This window comes from Parasteatoda tepidariorum, chromosome 9 (genome assembly GCF_982258835.1).
Source record: "Parasteatoda tepidariorum strain Cologne lab strain chromosome 9, Ptep-v5.0, whole genome shotgun sequence".
NCBI lineage: Eukaryota > Metazoa > Arthropoda > Arachnida > Araneae > Theridiidae > Parasteatoda > Parasteatoda tepidariorum.
Window position 1 is genome coordinate 76,895,814 of NC_141763.1, and position 25,291 is coordinate 76,921,104.

The window sequence follows — 25,291 nt, forward strand, 5'->3', positions numbered from 1 at the left end:
TAACTATCATTAGGATTATTTGGCCTTAACTATACCAAATTAGTCTAAGTTTTGCTTTATTCAGAAATAATGAAACTTTTTATGAAATTCAATTCCAGTAAAGCTTTTTTTAGAAAAATTGTAAAGAAAAAACTTTTTTCAAACTTTTAATATTTTACAAATCTAATTACATTAAAATACAATTAAGTTTCTATGTCAGCAAAAACATGCTGAATAAAAGTATTAATTTTAAGCAATAGTAGGAACCATCCAACATATGAGTTTCTAAAATCAGAAGAAATGAATTTTAATTTTCCTTTTTTAATAAACATATTATATTTTTATCAACCAAACCAGGAATTTTCATGGTTGTGGAACATTAATTAGAAAAATCAAACACTTGCGGTTGAAGTAAAAGAAGATAGGAAATAAAATTAGGGATGTGAAAAATAGAAGGTAAATATTTGATTGAAGATGGTAAATACAGGACCAAATATTTGTTTTTACTTTCTGAAATTTACGCTCGAAATACATAATACATTTTAAATTATTCTAAAAAAAGATTGTAAAATATTATGCTTGAAAATGTCTGAACAATTTTTAGAAAATTACAAAAATAATTTTATATTTCAGAGGTTTTAGGGGCCTCAAAAGATCTTTTAATCTGACCCTCACTGCTATTGAGATTTTTGTACGTTTGCATTTTAAATTCGAGGTAACGATTTATAAAACTATTATTTCAATTGGGAAAAAAAAGTGTGAATAGCTTAAGCCCCTTTATGAAAGTTGAAATTTTTTCTTATATATTAATTTGAATAAATGCAAAATCAAGAAATGTTTTACAACTGAAATTTTAAAGTTGAGAAAAAAAATTAATAACTATTTATCACTTTATTAATAATTGAAGCATTTTGTAGCATAGGATATAAACATCTTTACATTTTGCATTACTTAAATGCAAATAAGAAACATTTAAAAAAAATGCTGAATGACAAATAAAAAATTAAAACATAAAAAAGATTGTGTAGTTTAAGTAAAATGTTTTTTTGACACTAATTTTTCAAGAACAATTGACCAATTCATTTCATACTTTTAACTTTGGCAAATAAAATTATCATTATGCAAATAAGCATAATTATTAAAACACACTCTTTTGAATTCAGACAATTATTTTCAGGTATGTTGTACAAGAGGAAAAAGGGAACAACGAACTTTAAAGGGCCAAAAATTTGACAGCTCTACTTAAAAAAATATTGGATCGCTTTACCCTTCATACTTAGTGATGTAGGATGTCAAGATTAAGGGCATCATTAATAACAGAATGCATGTTTTTCTTTTCTTAAGTCAATGTTTGTTTCTTTTTAGTGTGATTCCAAAACTTAATTAACAGCGAATAACTAATCACTAATTTAATCGCATATTTAAAATGGGGTTTTTGCTTAATGTAATGTTCACAAAAAGGATGGGCATATATTATTCTTAGTTGTATACTCCTTATAATTAAAATTAGCTTCTCAAGGTCATATTTTCTACCTTTGTCGCTTTATGGGGTGTCAAGAATTTGAATTCATAACAGAATGCATGTTTTTTTTTTCCTTCAGTGAATGTTCGTTTCTCTTTAGTGTGATTCCAAAACTTATTAGTTATTAACTAATCACTAATTTAATTGCATAATCAAAATGGGGTTTTTTGCTAATGTAATGCTTACAAAAAGTATGGGCATATATTATTCTTAGTTGTATACTCCTTATAATTAAAATTAGCTTCTCAAGGTCATATTTTCTACCTTTGTCGCTATATAGGGTGTCAAGAATTTCAATTCATAACAGAATGCATGTTTTTTTTCCTTCAGTGAATGCTCATTCCTTTTTAGTGTGATTCCAAAACTTAATAGTTATTAACTAATCACTAATTTATCAATCACTAATTTAATTGCATAATCAAAATGGGGTTTTTGCCTAATGTAATGCTCAAAAAAAGTATGGGCATACATTATTCTTAGTTGTATACTCCTTATAATTAAAATGAGCTTCTCAAGGTCATATTTTCTACCTTTGTCGCTATATGGGGTGTCAAGAATTTGAATTCATAACAGAATTCATGTTTTTTTTTTTCTTTCAGTGAATGTTCGTTTCTCTTTAGTGTGATTCCAAAACTTATTAGTTGTTAACTAATCACTAATTTAATTGCATAATCAAAGTGGGTTTTTTGCCTAATGTAATGCTTGCTCACAAAAAGTATGGTCATATATTATTCTTAGTTGTATACTCCTTGCAATTAAAATTAGCTTCTCAAGGTCATATTTTCTACCTTTGTCACTTTGGTTATAATGTCACAGGTAGCAACACTAATCTTTTTACCGACACCACAATTAGGGGGTATTTATAACTCATAGCTGTATATTATTATCTCTACAAAGGGTCAAAAATTTTGACAGCGCTACTTTAAAAAATATTAGATCACTTTAACCCTTCATACTTAGTGATATGGGGTGTCAAGAATTTCAATTCATAAAAGAATGCATGTTTTTTTTTCCTTCAGTGAATGTCCGTTTCTTTTTAGTATGATTCCAGAACTTAATTAATAGTTATTAACTAATCACTAATTTAATTGCATAATCAAAATGGGGTTTTTGCTTAATGTAATGCTCACAAAAAATATGGGCATATATTATTCTTCATCGTATACTCCTTGCAATTAAAATTAGCTTCTCAAGGTCATATTTTCTACCTTCATCAGTTTGGTTATAATATCACAGGCAGCAACACTGCTATTTTTCACTCACACCGCAATTAAGAGGTATCTATGACTCATTACTGTATATTATTTCAATATTAATTTATAATAATAACAAACTGGCGAGGGAAAAAGCGACATTTGTGGATACCATGGTAATGCAGAAGGGGAAATCATGTAACTTGGAAACGCCTATTTTATTTACAAAGACTATAGTAACAGGATAAATAAAAAAATCTATTTTGGAACTCTGGCCGAAAGAAAAGTTCGTCACTTAATTGTGCACAAAATATAAATAAATTTAAGTTATTGAAATTAACTTAAGGTAAATATACATAAAATAATAATAATAACCTAAGGGTTAGAATGCTACCTAAGCAATTTGCATGCAGAAACAACTAAAACAGAAAACTATTAAATGAAGTATAAATAAACATAATTAATGCTTCTAATTATTAGTGCACTATTTCACATACACCAACACAAATACAATAAATATACGAGCATGCATGATTCAAAATTGATTAATAAGATTAGAAAAGATGTATAACAACACATGCTAGAAACAGAATGATGCAACTTTTTTTTTTTGACAGAGATTAATGATGTTAGTAGCTTTATTTATAGAAGAGAAAACATGCCTTGTAATATTCCGCAAGAATTTTTCCATCACCAACTTCCAGAGCTGGCTTTAAGAAATAAACATCAAACTCAAGCAATTGAAAAAGGATAAATCAACTAAAAACACTTCAGACACAACAAACAATAAAATATTAATAACAGTAGAATGAAATACTTTTAAGAACAACAAAAATACAGATAACATACATCAACTAACTCAAAGTAAAAATAATAATCTAAAATGTGTTATTTGATTATAATTAAAAATTGACTTCATTGGAAATAAGGGTGTAAAAAAATTCTCAGAATTGTCACTTTACGAAATGTGATATATTAAACAGTGTGAATTACAAAATTATTTTAACCCCCTGATGTTTTTAGAGATAGGCAAATTTATGGGAATATTTATTCACTACACATCAAATTTATGAGAAGGTAATAATGTATCAAATTTATGAGATTATTTTTAATCAACACATCAAATTGATGGGAATATTTTAGCCACACATCAAATTTATAAGAATATATTTTGCTATACAATAAAATTAGAATGTTTCTCGTTTTACATTTTTCCCTGCTTAATAATTTTTTTTTTATTTTTTTTAATGAGAATCGTTTGAAGAACAAGTGGGGTTTTTTTCCTAGGAGAAAACATGCAGGCCAAAAAAAAATTTTTTTTCATGCAGGGCTGATAGAGGGTTAAAATAAATGTTTAATTTAAAAACTTTAAAATAGAATAAAATTATTAGACAATTAGTTACATACATTTATTTAATTATGATGATAATCCAAATTTTTTAATGATTACATTACCAAACAAATACCTTTTAGAAAATATAAGAACTTTTCTTAAAAATCAAATAATCTGAACTATTAAAAATTATCAAGACTGTTATTTTGAATTAAATTTTGTTCCTTTAATCAACTCTTATCAATTTTAAAATGAAAATAAAATAAAATGCAAAGAATTTCAAAAAATTTGGGTATATTCAGTTTAAAAAACTTACTTTTCTCAAATAAGATAAAGACTCTTAAGCAAAATATGATAAATACAATTCAATTGAGAATGATGTATGAATATCAAATGATGGTAAAATTTGCAAATTGCTATGTAAATGAAAGTATGACAGAAAAAAAATGGAAAGTTAACACACATAAATTTTTTTGCAGTCAGCTTACGATTATTGCTATAACATGAGTAAATAGGAAGCCTTAAAAATTTTAGTAAGACATAAATAGATTAACTTATTTGTTTTGCCATTATATATATATATATATATATATATATATTGAATCACTGCTATGATAGAATTTCCGAAGTATTCAAAAATGAAGAAATATTATAAATAATATAACTTATTCTCCTTTATAAAACTGTTCAGATTATTTTTTTTGCAAAAATGTCAACGAAAAATAAGACATTATCTGAAAACAGTTATTGAATAAGTATTCTAAAATATTGTTAGTGAAAATTCTAATTTCATTAATTTCTAATTTCACAATAAAAATACTAATCTTTAAAAACAAGGAAAGTAATAGACACAATTTATTTTAACTTTTCTGAAACTTAGACACATAAAAAAATTTTTTTAGTAATTTTGTACATTTAAACTTTTAAAACAGGTAAATGCAAATTTAATTTGACTAACATTATAGAAATTAAATTCGTAATTTAAAAATATAAATTAAGTCTGGTCAGCTCCAAAGTCAGGAATCAGTTAGAAATTAAAAAGCAATTTAATTAGCTATCCAATTTTGATTTAAATGTTTATCAATTAGACACATAAAAAAATAAAAAAATTGTAGTAATTTTGTACATTTAAACTTTTAAAACAGGTAAATGCAAATTTAATTTGACTAACATTATAGAAATTAAATTTGTAATTTAAAAATATAAATTAAGTCTGGTCAGCTCCAAAGTCAGGAATCAGTTAGAAAATAAAAAGCAATTTAATTAGCTATCCAATTTTGATTTAAATGTTTATCAATTAGACACATACAAAAAAAATAATAATAATTGTAGAATAGTAGCATATTTTCACTGACTAAAATTTAATTGAAATAACCTATATTGGAGAGATTAATTCAAAAACATTCAAGTGTATGTTGTGAATATTTTCTTACTTTTAAGAAATATACCGACAAAATCAAAACAACTTAACGTCTTATAAATAAATATTATACATGTAAAAAAATTATAAATTTAAGAACAATACACAAGCAGCAAAACTACGAGGAATTTCCCCAATGGATATTTTTGAGAAATATTTCAGAAAAGAGAAGAGCAAAAATATGCCACTTCTCCGCGATTCTACCACAAGGGTTTTTACAAAGCAAATAATACCAAGATCTAGTATCTGAAGCACAATTAGCAAAGAAAGAGTAGAGTGTGACATTTTTTGACAATAAATTAGAGAATGCAAGAATCAAAGATAAATAAATGGTATACTACTTGATTTTAATGGCAACTGCGATAAAACCCCAAATTAAATAATAAAAAAAACAGCAATAAGTAGCTAAACTAAGAGTAATCATACACACTTTCACTTTGGGTTCCATTTGATGTTTGCATTCAACCTGCGTGATATAGTGATTAATTTTTTTCCAATGCAAACATTGAAAAGAAAGTGTGGACAATTTTTAATGTACCAAAGAGTGAGGTATAAGTAGTTTCATTTTTCAAGAAAAAAAAGGTACTACCTCGACACTGAATATGCGTAACTGGACACGAAATGAAACTCTATGTATAGGAAAGTTTGAGGAGGTGCAATGTAAATAGTTGTCAACAAAAAAAAGAGCCTTTTTTATGTTATGAACAAAGACAAAAAGGCACGACTCCTTCTAGAGTCTTATCTTACGGAATTCATGAGGCGAAAATCCTATGGGAAAGACAAGCCTTTTGATTTAATATTGAAAGCAATTGTAGAGATATGGAAGCCACAAATAACTCTGGCTTGGCATTAGTCTTGTCATCGTTTTAATAGCAGGCGCCGTGGAATTCCAGTAGTACGAAATAAATAATAGAATTGTTCTCTTTTGTAACTTCAATAACTTATCTAATGATAACAAAAAGTCTGAAAATGAATTTGTAATAGATTGATTTAATTATAAAGCAGTTTTTTTTTCTTTTCGGCAGTTGAAATAACTCCTAAATTTGGGGGATATAATTTGTTTTATTGGGGTTTTTATTGATCAGGGACTATGAGCAAATCGTTAACAAGAGGTACTTTAAATTGGGTTCCAACTGTAATTTGAAGATAATCATAAGCAATTTTGTGGAGAATTAAAGGAAAAAATTTTAATACTTACAGCACTTCTATGATCATGGTTTAATTTTTCTCTCATAGGATTCAGGTCCATTGGATTTCCAATTAGAATAGTCACTTTCTGTCAAGAAAAAAAATAACAACAATTATTATTTTGTTTCATTAAAAAAATAGGTATTTTAGGACTTTAAAAAAATTCAGCTTAAATAGGTTAAAAAGTTTAAACCTTTAAGAAGAGTTACTTTTAATGGCTGCCCAGGGTAATTGATAGATTGAATACTAGCCTTTTGGTGAAATTGCAATATCTTAACAAAATAGCAGAATAAAGTAAGTTACATCATATATTTGTGTTTCCTGTTGCTCAGGGAACTATGTCTATTGACCGACACACAATATGCTAAGCACATAAAATTATTTACAATAAAAAGAATAGTTTATGTGCCTGAGTTTATCCCTTTTAGCACCAAAACTGTTTGTACTAAGATCCAACAGTTTGTACAATGTGTGCAAGACATAATTCTAATTTCCAATCCTAAAATACTGTTAAAAGCTTTTTTGTTTATTTGATCACAATAGAAGAGTGAATAGCCAATGCATTCTGCAACCAATCATAATGCTTTATTACATTTTAAACTGCAGGCAGAGGCTGTATCTTTTCAATTATTTAAAATATAACATTATTCACCTTTGCTTTGAATCAAAAGCAAGTTTTACTTATGAGTTAATTGCGCATTCCCTAATAATTATACATTTTTGATTCAGTATCTTGTATAAGCAAAATCAACCTAGATGGTAAGTAGATGCAATGTTACCTATTAAGTATTTTTGAAGAGTCATCGGAAACTATATGTTTATTTAGCTTAGACTTATGCTTCTGGGATTTGTTATCATAAGCTTAATTGCAGCTGTTGGCTGTAATCAACAGCATCATTTTTGTTGTGAATTAGTTGAGTCACTTTTTTAAATTAGCTTAAGCATATATATATATTTTATGAGTTTCTAAAAACATGTTACATCTGATCTAATAATGTTAAGTCATCAGAAGAAACAACAAATTAAAAAAAAATGCTTTAATTTTTTTTATTTTAAGGGATTTGCCTTTCAGTTTCAAAATTATAAGCAATTATAATTTTATAAACATTAAATTATAAGCACTAAAAATTATAAATAAGTAAAATAAGAAGTTTAAAAATTTTATACAATTAATAGACCCTATCTCAAATAAAAAATTTGATGATCGAAAATTTCAATAAATTCCTTTTTTTTAAATTCAATTTAATGAATAGAAGGAAGATGGAAGTTTTAAGGTGATGAAGCTTTGTGATTGTTGACTGCTCTGGGTCCACTTGAAATACGCAATTAATGATTGATTCCCATGTCAAGTTCTAAGATTCTGGTACTGAACTATATATAAAAAAGCACAAGAAGGCCATTGGCTTGCCAGTGACGAAGACGATGCTTCACCAGCAATGAAATTAACAAAATAAAATTTAATTTTGTTATTAAGGTAAAAATTTCGGCAATGTTTAGTTGGTCCCTATAATCAGAAAATATACGAGAAATTTTTTAATTGGATTTCAAAGTGCAGAAAATGAAGCCTGGAATAAAGAATCTCTTGCACATGAGAGTGAAAAAATCCTTCCAATGGAATCCGTCATAGTGTAAGCGCATGTGGATCTGCAAGTATTTCATCCAACATGTAAAATGATTAGTGCTCTCATAACGTATGCCAAAACAGATTGTGGTTGAATAAATTGGGAAAATGTTGAAAGGAACAATATGAAAACCACTCTTTTTGTATGATTGGAGGCGAAAATCAACATGGTAAAGAAAAAAAAATCTCATTTTGGAAAAGGGGAAATTAAGCACTTTGTAAAAACTTTCAATGAAAAAAGCACCTAAAAGGGATTTTAAAAAATGCAAAAACGAAAATAAGCATCTTTAAGTACTTTTTCAAAACTGCAACCCAGATGAATTTTTATGCTTAAATTATAAACTTTACGGTAATAAATATATTACATGAATTAATAGATCTGAGAATGAATTTAAAAACTGGCTGAAAGGAAAAATATGCAACACTTATTCATTAAATGCTTTTTAATAATAGAACACTAGTTTTCTTTTTAAATGAAATAATTGAAATTAGAATTTCTGACTAAATGGTAAAAAAGAATTACAATATATTTTGATCAAGAGATTCAATACTATCAACTCTATTTGTGCGAAATCTTCAAAAATACAGACCAACAGAGCAGTGGTTGATCTAATTTTCAAAAAAATTGCCAATATAGAAAAGATAGTTTATATTTTCTTGTGTTAATATGCACACTACAATTTTTTACTTTTTAAGAAGTAATAGTAAATACCTTTCCAAACTTTGGTCGATAAGGTTCCACATTAGGTAGAACACTATCCATGCCTGAAAAATCAATGCAGCTTTAATATTAAAGGAAGTAAAATAATAAAAAAACACAGGCATAACTAAAAAAATATTTACCTAAATGCCAAAATGGAATAACAATGGGACATATTTTACATTCAGAAATCAAACGTCCTATTCCTAAAACAATAGAATAAAAAAAGTCAAACATACAAGATATCATATCTTAAATATCTTTGAAAATGCAATGAAGTGCCAACTTAAATTCCTGAAGAATAAAATTAAATAGGATATGCTCAACATTATTGATTTTCAGTGCTATAGTGCAAAATTTTTCAGCGGTGGATCGGTCAAAAATTCTAACATTTTATGTGCAGTTTTTTATAGAAAAAATAATAACAATGCGAAAACTATATAAGGTACTTATGTATTATCCAAGTGATCATTTTTGTCAAATCTTAAAATAAATTTAAAAGTAGTTCAAATTTAAATATTTTTCCATTTATTGCACGCATTAAGTTATCTTTGCATTTTTTCTGTTTCTTAATAATCAATTTCTATGAAAAAATAAACTTGGAAGATACCAAAACGGCTTAGTGTTGGTGAAAAAAGTTGATGGGATATGCAAGTACTACGTTTAGTTCTTTATAGCCAATATAAAGTGAGGTTTTTCTTAGATGAATTTGTGACAAGTTACATAAGTTTGCCTGTCACAGCAGTGAGAAATGATATTGCGTACAGACCTTTTATCTTTTTAAACAATTAAAAAAAAATTTAAGTTAAAAAAAAACATTTGCAATAATTAGAAAATTTTCAGCAATTAAAAAACTTCAGAATAATTTCAAAAAATTCAGATTTTATCAACAAAAAAAAAATTATTATCTGCATATCCTCATACTGCATCATCTGCATACCAGCATACTTCTCCCCTGATAATTTTATAACAGATCAAAAAGACTATTTATAAATAATGAGATGGTAATAATTATTTATAATAATGTGTGTTTTATTATTAATGTATGTGTGTTAATTTATTAACACTTACAGCTATAATTTAGTTCAAAACTTTCTAAAATTTTAATGATAAGACATTTCATGCAAGAGACTGATAGTTATAATGTCCCCCCCCCCAAATTTAAATTGGCATACATTCATAAACATTCTATTCTACTGTGACACTTTATGAAACCATTTAAGGATTATCTGTGAGTTTCTTTTATTGCACAAGAGGGGCTCTGCTTTATTCTTGCTTACATTCGCCAACTCCTGAAAATGCAGCAGATTGCAATGAGCATGCTTTGTTCCCTCATTTCATCTAAGTATTATTTTACACTGTGTTTTAAATTAAATACATAAGAAGGTACTGTGTCAAGCTTACCTAGATTGATTTGTGAAGAATCAAATTACATTACAATTCTTTCATAGACGTGTTATTGCTATAGATTTGAAAGTTATAAATGATTATGGGTAGTAATAATTAACTGCAGAATTTTCATAAACTTATTGCTGCGACAGATTTGAAAATTATGAATGATTTTGGATAGCAATAAATACAGAATTTTCATAAACTTGTTACTGGAACAGACTTGAAAGTTATAAGTGATTATGGGTAGTAATAATTAACTGCAGAATTTTCATAAACTTATTGCTGCGACAGATTTGAAAATTATGAATGATTTTGGATAGCAATAAATACAGAATTTTCATAAACTTGTTACTGGAACAGACTTGAAAGTTATAAGTGATTATGGGTAGTAATAATTAACTGCAGAATTTTCATAAACTTATTGCAGCGAGAGATTTGAAAATTATGAACGATTTTGGATAGCAATAAATACAGAATTTTCATAAACTTGTTACTGGAACAGATTTGTAAGTTATAAATGATTATGGCTAGTAATAAATAACTGCAAAATTTCCATTACTTTTTATCATTTTTATTTTGGACTTATAAGTTTACTATCCATTCTAAAATACTTACCCCATTTTAAGCGAATGAATTCATTTTTTGCCATATTAACCTTCCCTTCTGGAAAAAAGTGAACCCAAGCACCAGCATTTAATTGTTCTAAACAAAAATCCATTCCCTTTTGATAGACTCCAGCTCCTCGAATAACGGGAAAAGTTTTTCCCAAAGCGAAAAACCGTGAATGCCAATCGTTTGTGAAACAGATGTCATGAGCAGCTGCAGTCCATCTCATAATTCTATGATTCAGGATGTGTCTCCAATCTAACATACCTATATATTAAAAAGGATGAAATTGTGAAGAGAAAAAAAAAAGAGTTTAATACAAGCATACATGTATAATATACACAAATGTTACAATGTCGTTCGAAGAAATTTTGTCACCATTGCAGAAAATTTCTTAGTAAAACTCATCACTGGAAAAAAAAATTAAGAAACTAAGGTGTTTATTAGATTATTTAAGCATAGACAACACTTAAATAATGTTTAACAATATTATTTAAATGCAGAATAATTGAAAAGTGACATTTATAAATGTATTTACTAAATGTTTGCATTGAAATGTTTTTAAGTCAACATTTATATATGCAAAAAATACAAAAAAAAACAAGCATAAAGAAAAACAAAGTAAATTAATGATTCAGTTCATATTTATGTATTCATAAACTATACATGTATAATAATCTATATAGATATACATGTATAATAATCTATATATAATAATCTATATATCCATAATCCACATGGGTTCTTTTTTTTTTTTTAAATAAATAAATAAATAAAACAATTTAAAAAGAGATTTTGAACAAATTTTGTCAAAATTAGATGGTAATGAAAGGATTAAAACTAACTACTAGAGTCAATAAACTATTCATAGAAAGTTTTATTTCGTGTTTGCAGAAAGTTAATATTTTTATCTAAGTCAGAATACAAGGTGGTTAAAATTTAAATTACTGAGCTTAGATCAACAGAGTCTATTTGGGTTGATGGTTGTCGATAAAACTTGATTGTATACTGATAAGGGCAATCCTTAAGAACAAAAAACGCAAATCGAGTACACAAAGCTTTATGTAATTACAACATGAATTCTATTTTTGTCAAACACATGTTTAGAAGCTGCAGTAGATCAAGGGATAGAACACTGTTTATTTAATGTAAAAATCCAGTTATGAATCATAGCAATAACAGGTCGATTCAGATTTTGCCCCCATCTTGAATATATCACCTGGCGGATGTAAAATATTCTTAGTGGTAGTAGGATCATGGGTAAGAATCTATGTAGCACAAATGTGTCTAGTTCTATCAAAAAGTCCTCTACAAAGGCTAGTTTGTCCCAATGCTTGATCCAAGAATTTCCTGGGTCTTTTGGTTTGGGTTTAAAGACAAAATTATTATCCATTAGTTGGGATAGTTATAACAGACCAATACAATATTCATCTTTCTATAAATCTTCTATTAATCACCATCAGTAGTCATCTTTCTTTCTTCTGTATTAGAAAGATGCTGAATTACTTTGCAGTAATGGCTTGTTGCTTTTCCAACCTCTCCAAAATGAATTAACCTTCTTTCTCACAGATGAAAAACACCATCCATTGGTCGAAATTGGGCTCATATAATATCCTAGTTTCATTTACATCTGTCAACAAGAATGAACACTACAAGAATGGTTAGTCAACAAAAACTTCAGAAATTCAAAAAGCCCGAGACTTTTGGTGACCACAAGTCTCGCTTTTAATAATGTTAATTCAGAACAAGCAAAACAATAAAAATTAAATCATTCTTTTACCCTTTAAGATTAGTGACTATAGGCAATACTTTTCTTGCAACTAAGTTTACAATATTTTGTATCAATCTCATCAAAAGAATGAAAAAATTCTGAATCGATTTTACTCTCAGCTATACAATATCTATTTTTCCATACCACTTGTATACCACTTGACTGGAAAAAGGCGATTGTCATCCCAATAAGGAAGATGGACAAAGATGCTGGATCTCCTGAGAGTTATCGTCCCATCTCCTTGACTAGCATCCCGTGTAAAATAATGGAGAAAATGGTATTAAATAGGCTTATTTTTTATCTCGAAACAAACGACTTGCTCCCAAAAGAGCAGTACGGTTTTAGAAAAGGCCATAGTACGATTGACCAAATCTTATATTTTTGCCAGAGTGTAAGAGACGCTCAGAACATGCGGCCCACTAATCATACTGTGGCTGCATTCTTGGATTTAACAAAGGCTTTTGACCGAGTGTGGCGAAATAAACTAATAATCAAGCTTTTTGATGACTTTAGAATTAGAGGTAAAGCTCTCCCTTGGATTTCTGATTATTTAAGGGCCAGAACCATCAGAGTTAAATTTAATCAGACCCTCTCAAGAAATTTTAGACTCAGCCAGGGAGTCCCCCAGGGTTCCGTCTTGGGGCCTCTGCTCTTTTGCCTATTTTTTGCTGGCATCGAAGGGGTGATATCTAAGAGATGTAATGTTGGTATTTTCGCCGATGATGTCGTCCTCTGGCACTCTGGCGCTGACATTAAGACTATTGAAGACAATATCAACCTCACTCTAAAAGATGTGAGTGACTTTGCTCAAAAACACAAACTGGTTTTTAACTCATCTAAATCTGTTGTTAGTTTTTATACTACCAATAGGCACATATACAATTATAAACCTACTATTTGTTTTAACGGACAAAATTTGCCTTACGAAAAGAATGCAAAATATTTGGGTTTTATTATGGACCAGGAGATTCTTGGCAATAAGCACATCGAACTGCTGGAATCGAGGTGTAGAAAGAGGTTAAATATCCTAAAATATATTTCTGGGCAAGACTGGGGAGCAGATGCTACAACTTTGAAATTAACATACACTGCACTTATTAGACCCATACTGGAATATGGGGCACCTATTTATTCCTGTGCTTCAGAGACAAACCTGAATAGATTGGAAAGAGTCCAAATTAGTGCTGCAAAAATTATTACAGGTTTGAGGCGTAGCTGTCCAGATAAAATTGTTCTGTTTGAATCTGACCTCCAACCGTTATACATGAGAAGGAACTCCAGTCTCAAGAAATACTACAATAAGCTCATCAGTTTTGGTGACCAGAACAGAACCTCTTACTATCTCAAAAATTGGAAAAATAACCATAGACTGAAGAGAAACAGTCCCTTCTCTTTGGCTGTTTCAATTCATCTTGTAGACTTGCAATATCCCGGCCGAATTGAGCCTCACTCCTTGAGGTCACGTTTTAGCCCTGTTACTGATTTTTCAGGTATCCATTTCCATACGGAGCTGTTGTACCCGGCCTATAAAAGTAAAGACAACCCAGAATTTATGAAACAAATGGCTCTTGAAACTATTAGCCAAATACCATCAGATGCTTTACAACTATACACAGATGGCAGCAAGAGCGACGAAGGTCATTCAGGTAGTGGGGTTTTTATTAAAACACCCACGTACACATTGAGTCTCAAAATTAGAAATTCTGAATTTTGCTCAGTTTTCAGATCTGAGCTTATTGCGATTGAAAATGGCCTAAGACATGTTGAGAATATTGCTGAGCCTGACTTTAAGCATATATGGACACTGACGGATAGCAAATCTTCAATCCAACACCTTAGCAATTGGAGGAATGTTGGAGACAGGGCTGCGGCTTCAATTTTGGGGATGCTCTTCAGGCTCTCTGCGGACTTTGGAGTACACTTGCAATGGATTCCATCACACGTTGGAATCAAAGGTAACGAGATGGCGGACTCACTGGCTAAAGATGCTTCTTTGGAACCTCTACAGCCAGATCTACCTTCCACTTTCAACGAGATCTTTTCAGAGTGCAAAAAAATGTTTATGGACCTCTGGAGGGTTCCTCCTCCGCATAGTTGGTATTTCAGAAAACGACCTGGAAGTGCCTTGTTTTTTGAGGGACCTAGAAGCCAGCAGACTTGTTTATCTCGCTTTGCAAGTGGTCACTTGAGGTGTCTCTCGTATGTTCAGGGGCAAAAGACATTTGGACTTTGCACTAAATGTAGGACTGCTCAGGCTTCGCCCGAGCGTATTCTAAACTGTATCGATTTTAAGATCGACGAGGTTTTCTCAAAACCTCATCTGTTTTTAGACTTCCTGGACATTTTTGGACTTATGGAATTGGTCTAATTGGGATGGACCTCTTGGGGATTAGAAACAACAACAACAACATTTTTCCATGAATATAGTAATCATCTTTTTCAATTCTTTCTTTTCTATTGGCAAAGTGCTGAATAATTTTACAGTAATAGCTTATTGATTTTTCAACCACTTAAAAATGAATTAACCTCCTTTCTCACATATGAAAAGCATTATCTCTTGATCGAAATTTGCCTCACATAATGTCTTAGTTTCACTCAGATCTGTAAACAAGAATGGACACTATGTTGGTTTAAACAGTATAACCCCTCTACATAAAATATGATACAATTTAAGAAAATATGTATGAGAAACTAAACACAAAATTATAAAAATGAATTAGACTTTAAAATGAAGGTCTATATTTATTATATGGCCATATATTTTAACAGTGTGACCCCAAAGTATATTTGTTATTCGTCAAAGTATATTCAATAGGTCAATCACGAATCAGAGAAACATAATTAAATTTTACATAAAATGACATGTAAAGAAATATAAACATTGTTCATCTAAATCAGTGTTCAAATTAATAAAATAATTTAATAAAATAATTATATATTTTTAATGAAACTCAAAATGCCTGAGACTTCTGGTGACCACAAGTCTCGGGCTTTTCATAAAATTAATTAATGCACAATAAGCAAAACAATAAAAATTAAGTCATTCTTTTACACCTAAAAATTAATGACTCAGACTGAGTGATTGTTATAGCATTTTTTTAAAAACTTTAGATCAAATTTTTTTCTGAAACTTTTTTGTTTAATTTCCTAGCTCTCTCCATTTTTTTTTTTTTTTTTTTTTTTTTTTTTGACAAGGGAAAACAAAATTAAATTTTGATTTTAGTTATTGCTTTAAGGAATTCTCAATACCACCAACATTAGCTTGGCCAACAACAACAGGCAATACTTTTCCTGCAATTAAGTTTGAATTATTTTGTATCAATCCCATTAAAAGAATGAAAAAATTTCGAAACTATTTTATTTTCAGCTATTTAAGCATGAATTAAAATACTACCCTTAAAAGAGAAATTTTCCATACACACTCAGCTGTTAGGTTTATCAAACATTTTTATTCCCCTTCATTAAAGAAAAAGTTTCTAGAAAAGAATTAACAATAACTAAACACACTCGTACTACAAAATGGCATAATTGGAGAGAGAATTTTAGGGCTGTATGCTGTGTGTTCGGGTACTCCTATTCATACTGTTACTTAGAAAATTCCTGAAAATATATTTAGTTGGCCTAAGATTGAACAGATAAGCCTGAGAGCTGACAGGTCTACATAACACACAGTAAATCTGAAAAAAAATTAAAAGGGAAAAACAATCGATACTTACCCCATAGCATAGGATCATCAAGACAGGAGTGATGATTAGCTACAGTGATAAGTGGAGTTCCTTTAGGTCTATTATCTAAAGCATCTATCAAAATATCTCTGTTATGTACATTAACTGTATTCAACCACTCTGGAAAATAACATAAAACATTAAGAAGAAAAAATATTAAAAATTTAAATTTTATACAGATTCAACATATTGAATGAGATATCTATTTTAATTACACATCAGCTAACATACACCATATCAAGCCATTATAGATTACCGAAAATGTTCTTCCCATTCAACAAATCTGTTTTGAAGACAACAATTAATATGAGCAAAATTACTGCCTTAGCAAGATTGATATCTCACTTTCCTCACATAAGCCACCTTTATATTTTGAAAACAATGATTATGCAGCTCATCAGAGCACAAAATAAAACATGTGCCATACATTTATACAACTTCCTCCAAGTCGACACTTACAAAAAAATATAATTTAAAATTATTTTAAATTTCAATTAATAAAAGAAGTTTATTATTTGTTTGCAAAATAAAACTGACAAATATATAAAATTTTTCAATAATAATTTTTCATTGACTATCAATCAGGAACCTGAAGTCAAAACATTTTCAATATTCCAACTTCTTTTCGATATTCCAGCTAAACTAAAGCTCCGGCTTCTGAAATTTCATTATATACTCTTGGGTGCTTTTGTGTTTCAGATTTTAATTTGAAATTATTTCATTAATAGGAACATTAGAAAAAAAATAACACAATCATCAATGCAAATATTCATAACATAATCAGCACAAACAGAAAATACGAATTTAATTCATAGTTGAGTTACTTGTTCATTCTTAAAAAAAAAAAGAACTCAATTTAATAAATTCTTCTTCATATTAAATTCATTTTAAATGTATTTTAATGTGAGAATAGTTTTTCTCAAACAACTTGGGTAATAAGCAATGATTTTAAATGTGGCGGGCCTCTTGAATGTCTGTAGGAAGTACAATAGGTACAATAAAATTAATTGCTGGAGCCTTTGAGCATGAGAAAATATAGAGCTGCAGCTCCAGAGTGCTTTATATGCAACAACAAGAATAAGGTAATGCTGCAAGAGGACACGGATTTAGTTGGGCCTTAACTTGAGTTGCACCGATAAATCAATGATTATTATTTTCTTTACATAATACTATTTATAAAATAAAACATTTTTTGCTTAATGAAAAGACTGTGCCTCATGTCATGGGTTGTTTTTTGGATTTTATCCAACAAAATTAAACAATTAATAATCTTCTTGTTGCCTAATTACATTTTATTTAGATTTTAAAAACATTTTTTATTTCATCTAAAACAAACAAATGAAAATTAAGAAATTAAAAAAGAATACTCATTGTTGACAATAATAAAATTTAATACGAGGTCATTAATTCATGTCTCCAATTATGAAATAAAACATTTTGTTGATTGCAAAAAAAAAAAATTAAAAAATGTCATTAACCAAAAAATAAAACAATCGAATGAAACTTAAAAAAAATATGTAATGTGGATTTAAATGATATTATATTCTACCCCTGTGCAAAATATATACAAGTTTTTCTCTAATACATCTCTCCTGTTCTTGGAAAACAACCTGTTTAGCAGGAAAGCTTGTCAAGGTAATTAACAAATTCATGAAAGCTTTAAAAAATTTATAGATAAACAAAAAAATTTAAAAAAACTCAAAACAAAATTTTTAATAAATACATAAAAACTAATTTACTTAATATAAAATCCTTTAGAAAAAAAAATGTTAAAATTACATTATTTATTGAATAATGACCTTAAAATAAAATAAAGGATAAAAACTTCATAAAATAAAAATATTATGTCATTTTGCAAGTAACACTCATGAGAGATGATGCTTGATTTGATGATGGCATAAGAGAGATTACAAGATGTATGATGTAAGATGTAAAAATGATAATCTTATCACATTTGATTATTTTTAAGTATGATGAGCCAGACTGTCACAAATAAATTTAGATTTTAATCCAACAACTGATAAGGAAAATAACAAATAGGCAAACTTGCTTTATATAGAATTATCACAATGTTTAATACACAATTTTACTTCCTCTAAGAATCATTCCAAATTATTCATGTTTTTTTTTTCTTTTTTTTTTTTTTTCCTTTTAAGTCAAGATACTTTACAGCCTAATTTTTATAATTTTTTCAATACATTCTGTATTTCTACATTATTCTACATGTTTTTAACTAAAAGATTTTTTTTTTGTTTCACAGTTAAATTTTATTAATTTTTTTTTATCAGGGTGAAAAAAAAACAAAAATATTTCTATTCATCTTTAATAATTCTTTAAACAACATTTTTAATTCAACTACATTGTTCTGAAATTAGTTAATAACTTAACCATTTTTTAGTTATTTTTTCTCTTCATAATTTTTAACCAATATTGCTAAAAAAAACTGATAAACAGATACTTAAAAAAATAATTTAAATAAACAAAGTCAGGTCTCCAGATCACCAAAACATTATAACTACTATTGAATTTGGTGAGCTATTTTTTTTTTTTTTAACTAGTCTTGCCTATATTAATGTTTGAGGTTACTAGGGAATAATAAATAATTGTAACCCTAGATTTGTATGTCTCTAAATTTTTTAATTTATTTAACCTGCATTTTTTTTCTAATAAAATTCTAAATTTTTAATTCTATATTTTTTTTTCAGATGCAAATTATGTAATAAATCTAATTAAATAACTGTTTTAAAAAAAGTTATGTGTAATATTGCTTTTTACTATTTTACTTGATCTTTTTCTGAGAAAATCATTAATTTCTAATATACCTATTGACTTAAAAATTTAAGTAAAACAAAAATTTACTAATTAGGAGTAACAAATAAAAAATAAATGTATAAAAATAAATGTATAAAAATAAATCACCAACACACATCTTTATTCTGTCTTTTTAAAATAAATTAAAAAAAAAAAAGTCCAAACTCAAAATAAATTAAGCAACTGTACTTGCATCCCTGAAATGGTCTGCGTAAACTAGATAAAGTTCATAAACCTCTAAGAAACTTTGTACAAGTTAACAAGGCAATGCCTAAGCAACCTTACAATTGGTGCATATTTTAAAAACATTTCTCTCTTGTTAACCAATAACCTATTTAATTCCTATAGTCATAGATAATAATTTCATTGGTTGTATAGGAAAATGCTCAAAATTAATAGTGGTTTGTTGAACAGGCACCACCAAAATTTGACTTAGACCACAGTTTCAGTTTCTGTCACACAAAAAATAACATACTTCATCAAAATTGTGAATATTACACATTCTTTGTATGGCAATTCTTCATTTAAATTTACCTTATTAACAGCAAAAAAACTAATAGAGACATTTTGAAAGACAGACTAATAAAAATATGTACAGACTAGCAATAATTTTTAGTCACTGGTTCATAAACCAGTGACAAAATTTTTTTTAATTTCTACCCTTGTTTAAGGTAACAAAAATAAAAATGATGCAAACATATTTAACAAAAGAAAAGTTCACAAGTGTGAAGAAAATAGAAACTATTAACAGAGTTGCAATGCAAAAATTTTTTCACTGGAATGCAATTCACCACACTTTGGAAAGGAAAGATGCAATCAAAACTAATAAAAGATAATTTTTGATCAATAATTTTTAAATTATCTAAAGTTACCTAAGTTTTTATTTAGGTAGCCTCAATAATTTACTCTTTATTTATTAAAAAACAATTTTAAACATAAATTTATTTTCTTTAATATATAAGAGCAGATTTATGAATTATTTATAATTATACATCAAACTACTTTAAACAATTTAAAATTCCATACTGAATTATCATTATCAGGTATTATCACAAGTAATTTTCTTTTTAACTACCTCTATTCCTAAAAACAACTTTAAGGAAATACAATATCATAATTGCAGTTTAAAAATAGAAATGAAGCATTATAAATAGATAGCTAATTTCACGACAAATTGTCTCAATTTAGTAGAACTGCCTTCTAATGTAGAACATAAGCAAAATTAACTTTAAATTTGTTAGTATTAAGAGGATTTTCCTGAAACTGTTTTGTAATAAAATAACATTATAAAAATACATAAATAATAAAAAAATTAAGATTATTTAGTGAAAATTAGTAATATATTTAATAAAGTTTTGAACCCTGTTCCACTTCAATAAAAAGTATTAAAATGCAGTATAGTAACATATTTCGGACCCTTTAAATCCTTGGCCTTAAAAGAATTCACAATTGTTTCATTTCACATAAGCAACTATTCTGCAAATGCTTATGGGACATGAAACTTAAATAAGTTATATTATAAAAGCCCAAACCAAATTTAGCTAACTAAAGCTACCTAGTCTAGTAAAAATAAAATTTTAAATAATTATTAGAATTTGTGATAGCTGTAGGGATAACTATCCAGGATATTTCCACATCGAGATGTGTCACACAATCAGTCGCCAAATGCATTAAAAACTCTTAATTTTTTATTAAAAAAACATACAACAACTTGCAGAGGTTTGGCAAGGGGTAATGCCAGAGGTCTGTCTAGGTTTTTCTGAGAGGTACTATTTTGTGGAAATTTAGACATAATTAGTGAAAATTTAGGCATAATTTGTGAAAATCAAAAATTATATTCAAAAATCAACACGAAAAATATGGCAAAAATATGTATTTATCCTTTTTTACAGGATACAAAAATAAAATTTTAAGAAAAAAATTTTTTTGAAACGACCGTTTTTCCTAAAGTTGAATTCGTGAAAGTACCGCTAAACGGTAGTAAATTTGGCCTAGACAGATCCCTGAATGCAATGGCTTGGCATGGTGACAACGAGTTATACCCTTTGTGGGGAAGATTGATCAGTTGCAGAATAATCGCCAAGTCTTCGCAACTTAGGGGAAGTAGCCCACAAGAAACACAAATAAAAAAACAGCACAGAAAGGGACCAACTCTAAAGATATAGCTTGTAGGCACCCCTAGGCAAAAATCTACATATTTGTTCCTTTTAAAAAAAAGAAATTGAAAGTTTAAAACCTATTTGGCACCTTAGCGATTGTAAGTGGTGCGACAGATCACGATACGGAAATATCTCACCTTTGTGTTGGCCCTCTTATGCAATTTTTTAAAAAATGTCTTGCGGGTTACTAGCCAGAAGTTCAATACTTACTAATTATTTTGGCATAGATCACGATACAAAAATTTTAACAAAATATCATTTCCATTTATCTCACTAAAATAGATTAAATAATATGTAGCTTCAGTATTTAAACAAGAACTGAAAGATTTTTACAAAATAAAAAAAAAGGATGAGATTAGAATACTCTACTGTAATTGTACCTTCATTCTATGCATAAATAAAATATGCAATATCAGTTTGACACAACCTAATTAAAAGTATGATACTTATATTATAAAACATAACATCATATCAAATATTATAAGGATATGTTCATGAGGAAAAGTTCTGAAAGTTTCTCGCGGGTCACTGCCCCGAAGTTTCCAAGACTTGGCGATTATTCTGCCACAGATCACGATATGAGTAGATTAGTTACATTTTCATACTTTAGGAATGGGCATAGACATTACAAACAAAAATAGTAACTATATCTTTAATAAATTTTCAGGGTATGTTCATGTAGAATAGTTATAATACTTGTTTCTTAAGGAACGGGTAATTACAAACAGAAATTTGAAAAGTAAAATAGAGAGATCAGTAAATTTCAGAGGAAAGAAACCAAATTAATTGTAACACATTTATTTAAATAAAATTGCAATGCATCATTAGACATAAAAATGTTAATCACCAGCCATAATCTTGCTGAGTATTCCCACTGCGGGCATCACTAGAGCACTTCCCAATTGCCATAGAGAACAATTTTGTATTTTGTTGGATGGTGGGAAAGGCCATCTTAACACAATTTGATCACCATTCGGCATATTATCCATTGAATTCTAGCATAATTTTTACCCTAAGTTTGAATAATTAATCTCTCATCATCTCTCCGTCATAATCACTCTCCAAAACACGACGACCAACATTAAATAAAAAAAAAATTAACAAAAATATTTACGAATGAGCAGAAATTTTATTGAGCGGAGTTGAGATATCATCGGCTTCTTAAGTCAAACTGCAAACTATGTAAGCTATAATCTAGTTTGCTTCTGAGTCACTGTGAAGTGCTTGAACATCCCTGAACATCCTGATCTGGAAAACATCCCTGAGAATGATCCGAAGACATGGAATCGCAATTTCGATCCTCTGCAGATGGGATGGCACCCCCCGACCACGTGCACACGATACCGAGCACGCTCAATCCCTACGTTGACTGGTCAAAGTGGTCACCTGACTGCATCTAGTGATGCTTGACTTCGGTGATCTGCTGGCAACTGTGTCTTAACGATCAGTCCACTGCAAGACGCGACGGTTTAGGAAACATCCCCGAGAATAATCCACTCGCTATTTTGATTCTCTGTAGCGGGAATAGCTCCACCGCTTTGGTAGCCCGACTACCTCGAGAAGTCGAGCACTTTACGGTAGAATGGTTTAACGAGGACCGATATCGCGCACCTTCAATCCTTACGTTGACTGGTCGAAGTGGCCACCCACCCGCTTACTGACCGCATCTAGTGATGCTTGACTTAGGTGTTCTTCTGGAACCGTTTCTTTGCAATCATTCCACTGCAGGGCTGAAATTTAACAAATAATAATAAATTTAAGAAAATATTTAAAAAAATTTATTTTAACTAATGATCTTTTTTTTTAGTTCTATCATTAAACAAAAAAAGCATCTGTGGCGTAACTACCACTATAAATATTCAATACCAATTCACTAGTATATAACAGATGTTAACTTGATTCTACCACGAGGTACCTTTTGATAGATGAAGGTTGGCATAGTCTAAGATTAAATCCCCTCATTGGTGACCTGCTGACGTGATAAGAAATTGTCAATATTGATGGATGAATCCACATTAAACAGTTGGTTTGCTTTAAAAAAAAAAAATATATATATATATATATATACTGCTCAAAGAAAAAAAAAAAGAAAGAAAGAAATCCGGTGAAGTGTAAATAAAGTCTCCCGGTAAATAAATAATAATGAGCGAAATGCTAGGGAAAAAAAATAATAATAGCGAAAAGCTAGAAAAAAATGATGGGAAAAAATAGCGAAAAAAAGCTATAAAAAAAATAATAACGAGCGAAATGCTTGGAAGAAAAAAAAATATAATGAGCAAAAAATTGAAGTTAATAAATAAACAGCATTAATCAACTAGTGGTATCTGTTCATCGAATTCTATCACAGATAAAATTCTGGAAGGGGAGTAATGTGGCGTAACTACCACTATAAATATTAAATACCTATTCACTAGTATATAAGAGATGTTAACTTGATTCTACCACGAGGTACCTTTTGATAGATGAAGGTTGGCATAGTCTAAGATTAAACTCCCCTCACATCCATTCGGAATTTTCGTAAGAGAAAAAAGAAGATTCCCGCAGTGGACTGATCGTTAAGACACGGTTCCCAGCAGATCACGGAAGTCAAGCATCACTGGCTATGGTCAGTGTGCGGATGGGTGACCACTTGGATCAGTCTGCGTAGGGACAGAGGGTCAGCGGTATTGATCCTCGTTAAATTGTTCTATCGTAAAGCGCTCGGCTTCACGTGCAGGTCGTCGGGCTACTGAAGTGGGGGCGCCATCCACTATTAAAATTGTTATAGCAAGTCTTCGGATCATCCTCAAGGATGTTTCCCAGTCCCATTATATGTTCCAGACGTCAATAGCCCATTGTGCAGCTCTAGTGTCACGTAAATGAGCTGCAACTACAACAAATTAGAAAAAAAGTAGTGCTGATCAAATGGCATTAAAATACAGGGTGTCTATAAAAGAACTCCGGGGTTTTGAGGCAAAATATTTTAATGAAATAAAAAACATACATACATGTTTTATACATGACTGAAAAGCTTACATTTTCAAGCTTTTTAACACTTAGTAAAGTTCTATATGAGCCCCGTTAGTGGCACGGCAGACGTCTAAACGGTATTCTACCTCTTTCCATGTCCTGGCGAGCATGTCTGGGGTGACAGTTGCCACACAATTGACTATTCGTTCCCTGAGAAGTTGAACATCACGAATTTTCTCTGCACTTTGTACGGTAACTAAAGACTTCGTTTCTATGAGCCAAATAACACATTGAGCCTTTTGTTGCGGAGTCGCCATCATTTCAAATTTCGCGACGTCATTTCAAGGTCAACGCCCTGCAGCGTCGCCAACAGTTGATACAAACATTCCCAATTGGTATGAGTAAAACTTTTTGAGCTACTCTTTTCAGAGAAATCGACTAAATTTTGCTATCTTTTATAGTTAGTGAGATATGAATTTTTAAAACCCCGGAGTTCTTTTATAGACACCCTGTATATCACGGATAGCTTGAAATATTTTTTCATTAATATTAAAACTTTATAAAATGTCCTCACAATCCACAGACTTGAACTTGGGATCTTACACACCGAAAACGTACTCCTAGTAAATAAGGAATGACATAGGAATCCTTATTAACCTTATTTTAATGTAATTTTAATAATAATTTTTTTGAAACTTTTCTTAATTTTTGTTTTCATCTATCTAGTTTCAGAAGCGAGTAATTTTTAATTTCGTTATAAGCATGCAGTTTTGCTACCTTTAAGTGGACATGAAAATGTGTAGTAATATTGGACTTCTCATAATGCCGTACTCGTAATATCCAGCTTTTATTGTACAATCAATTTGTATTAACGACTTGCGTGCCCCGTGTCTTTGTTTCTTCTTAGACATAGAGATTTCTC

General features: G+C 29.3%; 1 protein-coding gene across 3 annotated transcripts in view; it reads right to left on the bottom strand.

Moving 5' to 3' along the window:
* Positions 1-23,079, bottom strand: part of Taz (tafazzin, phospholipid-lysophospholipid transacylase) — a 29,831-nt gene extending 6,752 nt beyond the window's left edge. Inside the window, exons 1-7 of one of the 3 annotated variants that reach the window (XM_087152164.1) lie at positions 22,268-23,079; positions 16,442-16,570; positions 10,964-11,221; positions 9,100-9,162; positions 8,969-9,021; positions 6,646-6,723; positions 3,357-3,404 (exon numbers count right to left, since the gene is read on the bottom strand). In XM_087152164.1, coding sequence (XP_087008290.1) covers positions 3,357-3,404; positions 6,646-6,723; positions 8,969-9,021; positions 9,100-9,162; positions 10,964-11,221; positions 16,442-16,570; positions 22,268-22,409 — 771 coding nt within the window. In that variant the 5' untranslated portion in view covers positions 22,410-23,079. The remainder of the gene's footprint in view (positions 1-3,356; positions 3,405-6,645; positions 6,724-8,968; positions 9,022-9,099; positions 9,163-10,963; positions 11,222-16,441; positions 16,571-22,267) is intronic. The other 2 variants (XM_087152165.1, XM_016049499.5) reach the window with 2 other exon arrangements.
* Between the last annotated feature and the right edge of the window lie 2,212 nt (positions 23,080-25,291).